We start from the raw sequence: 765 nt of genomic DNA on the forward strand, positions 1-765 counted from the left end.
CCCCGGGCTTATGAAGTGATGGGAGCCGGGTGGGGGAGTTGGAGAAGCTCAGTCTTCTGCGCAGTCGTCTGCCGGAGGCTGGAGGTGCGCTCGGGCCTCGGGATCTCGGCTGCCCTCCACTGGCCTTGCCTCAGGCGCCTGTGCGGGGGCTGCTGGGAGTCTGCTGGGGGGCTGGTTGCAGCTGGTCCATCTGGAGGGCTGGACGGCTGTGCCCGCTGCGCCAGGGGCCCCAGGAGCGGCCGGAGCGCGGCCACAGGCCAGGCAATACACCGCGCCCGGGTACTTTATGGGGAATGAGGGAGAGAGGAAGGGAGGAAGGACACGCACGTGTGTGCACTTGACTGCGTGCACAGGTGTACGTGCGCCTCGGTGTGCGCGTATGTGCATCGCTGCCCACTGATGTATGCACGCGTGTGCGTGCGTATGCGCGCGTGCGCGAGCGCGTGCCCGTGTTAGTGCTGGCGTCCACTCTGCTTCGCTGGGTGCTCTTCACCTCCCTGGCCACTCACCTCCCGCAGGTGTCAGGTCTGAGCTCCTGCTTTGGTGGCCCCAGCGTCCCCATAGTCGCTTCAGCCAAATCTGTGTATTTTGCACATTTTGGAGAGGAGGGCGGGGGAGGAAGTGGAGGAAGTGGTCCCTGGCCCCTTCGCCAGCTAGCCCTGAGTCTGGAGGTGCCTCCGCCTGGGCGCTGACAGCAGAACCCTGGCTGGGCAGGGGCTGGTCCCTGCTCCACATCTGCCACCCCGTCGCTCATATTCATTCATT

At 65.5% G+C, this 765-nt stretch overlaps 1 protein-coding gene across 1 annotated transcript in view; it reads right to left on the bottom strand.

The window, feature by feature from the left end:
• The window catches only part of ADAMTS16 (ADAM metallopeptidase with thrombospondin type 1 motif 16), a 106,662-nt gene extending 106,100 nt beyond the window's left edge, over positions 1 to 562 (bottom strand). The window contains exon 1 of the mRNA XM_025050503.1: positions 510 to 562. Coding sequence (XP_024906271.1) covers positions 510 to 562 — 53 coding nt within the window. The remainder of the gene's footprint in view (positions 1 to 509) is intronic.
• Positions 563 to 765: the final 203 nt, after the last annotated feature.

This window comes from Pteropus alecto, unplaced genomic scaffold (genome assembly GCF_000325575.1).
Source record: "Pteropus alecto unplaced genomic scaffold, ASM32557v1 scaffold137, whole genome shotgun sequence".
Lineage (NCBI taxonomy): Eukaryota > Metazoa > Chordata > Mammalia > Chiroptera > Pteropodidae > Pteropus > Pteropus alecto.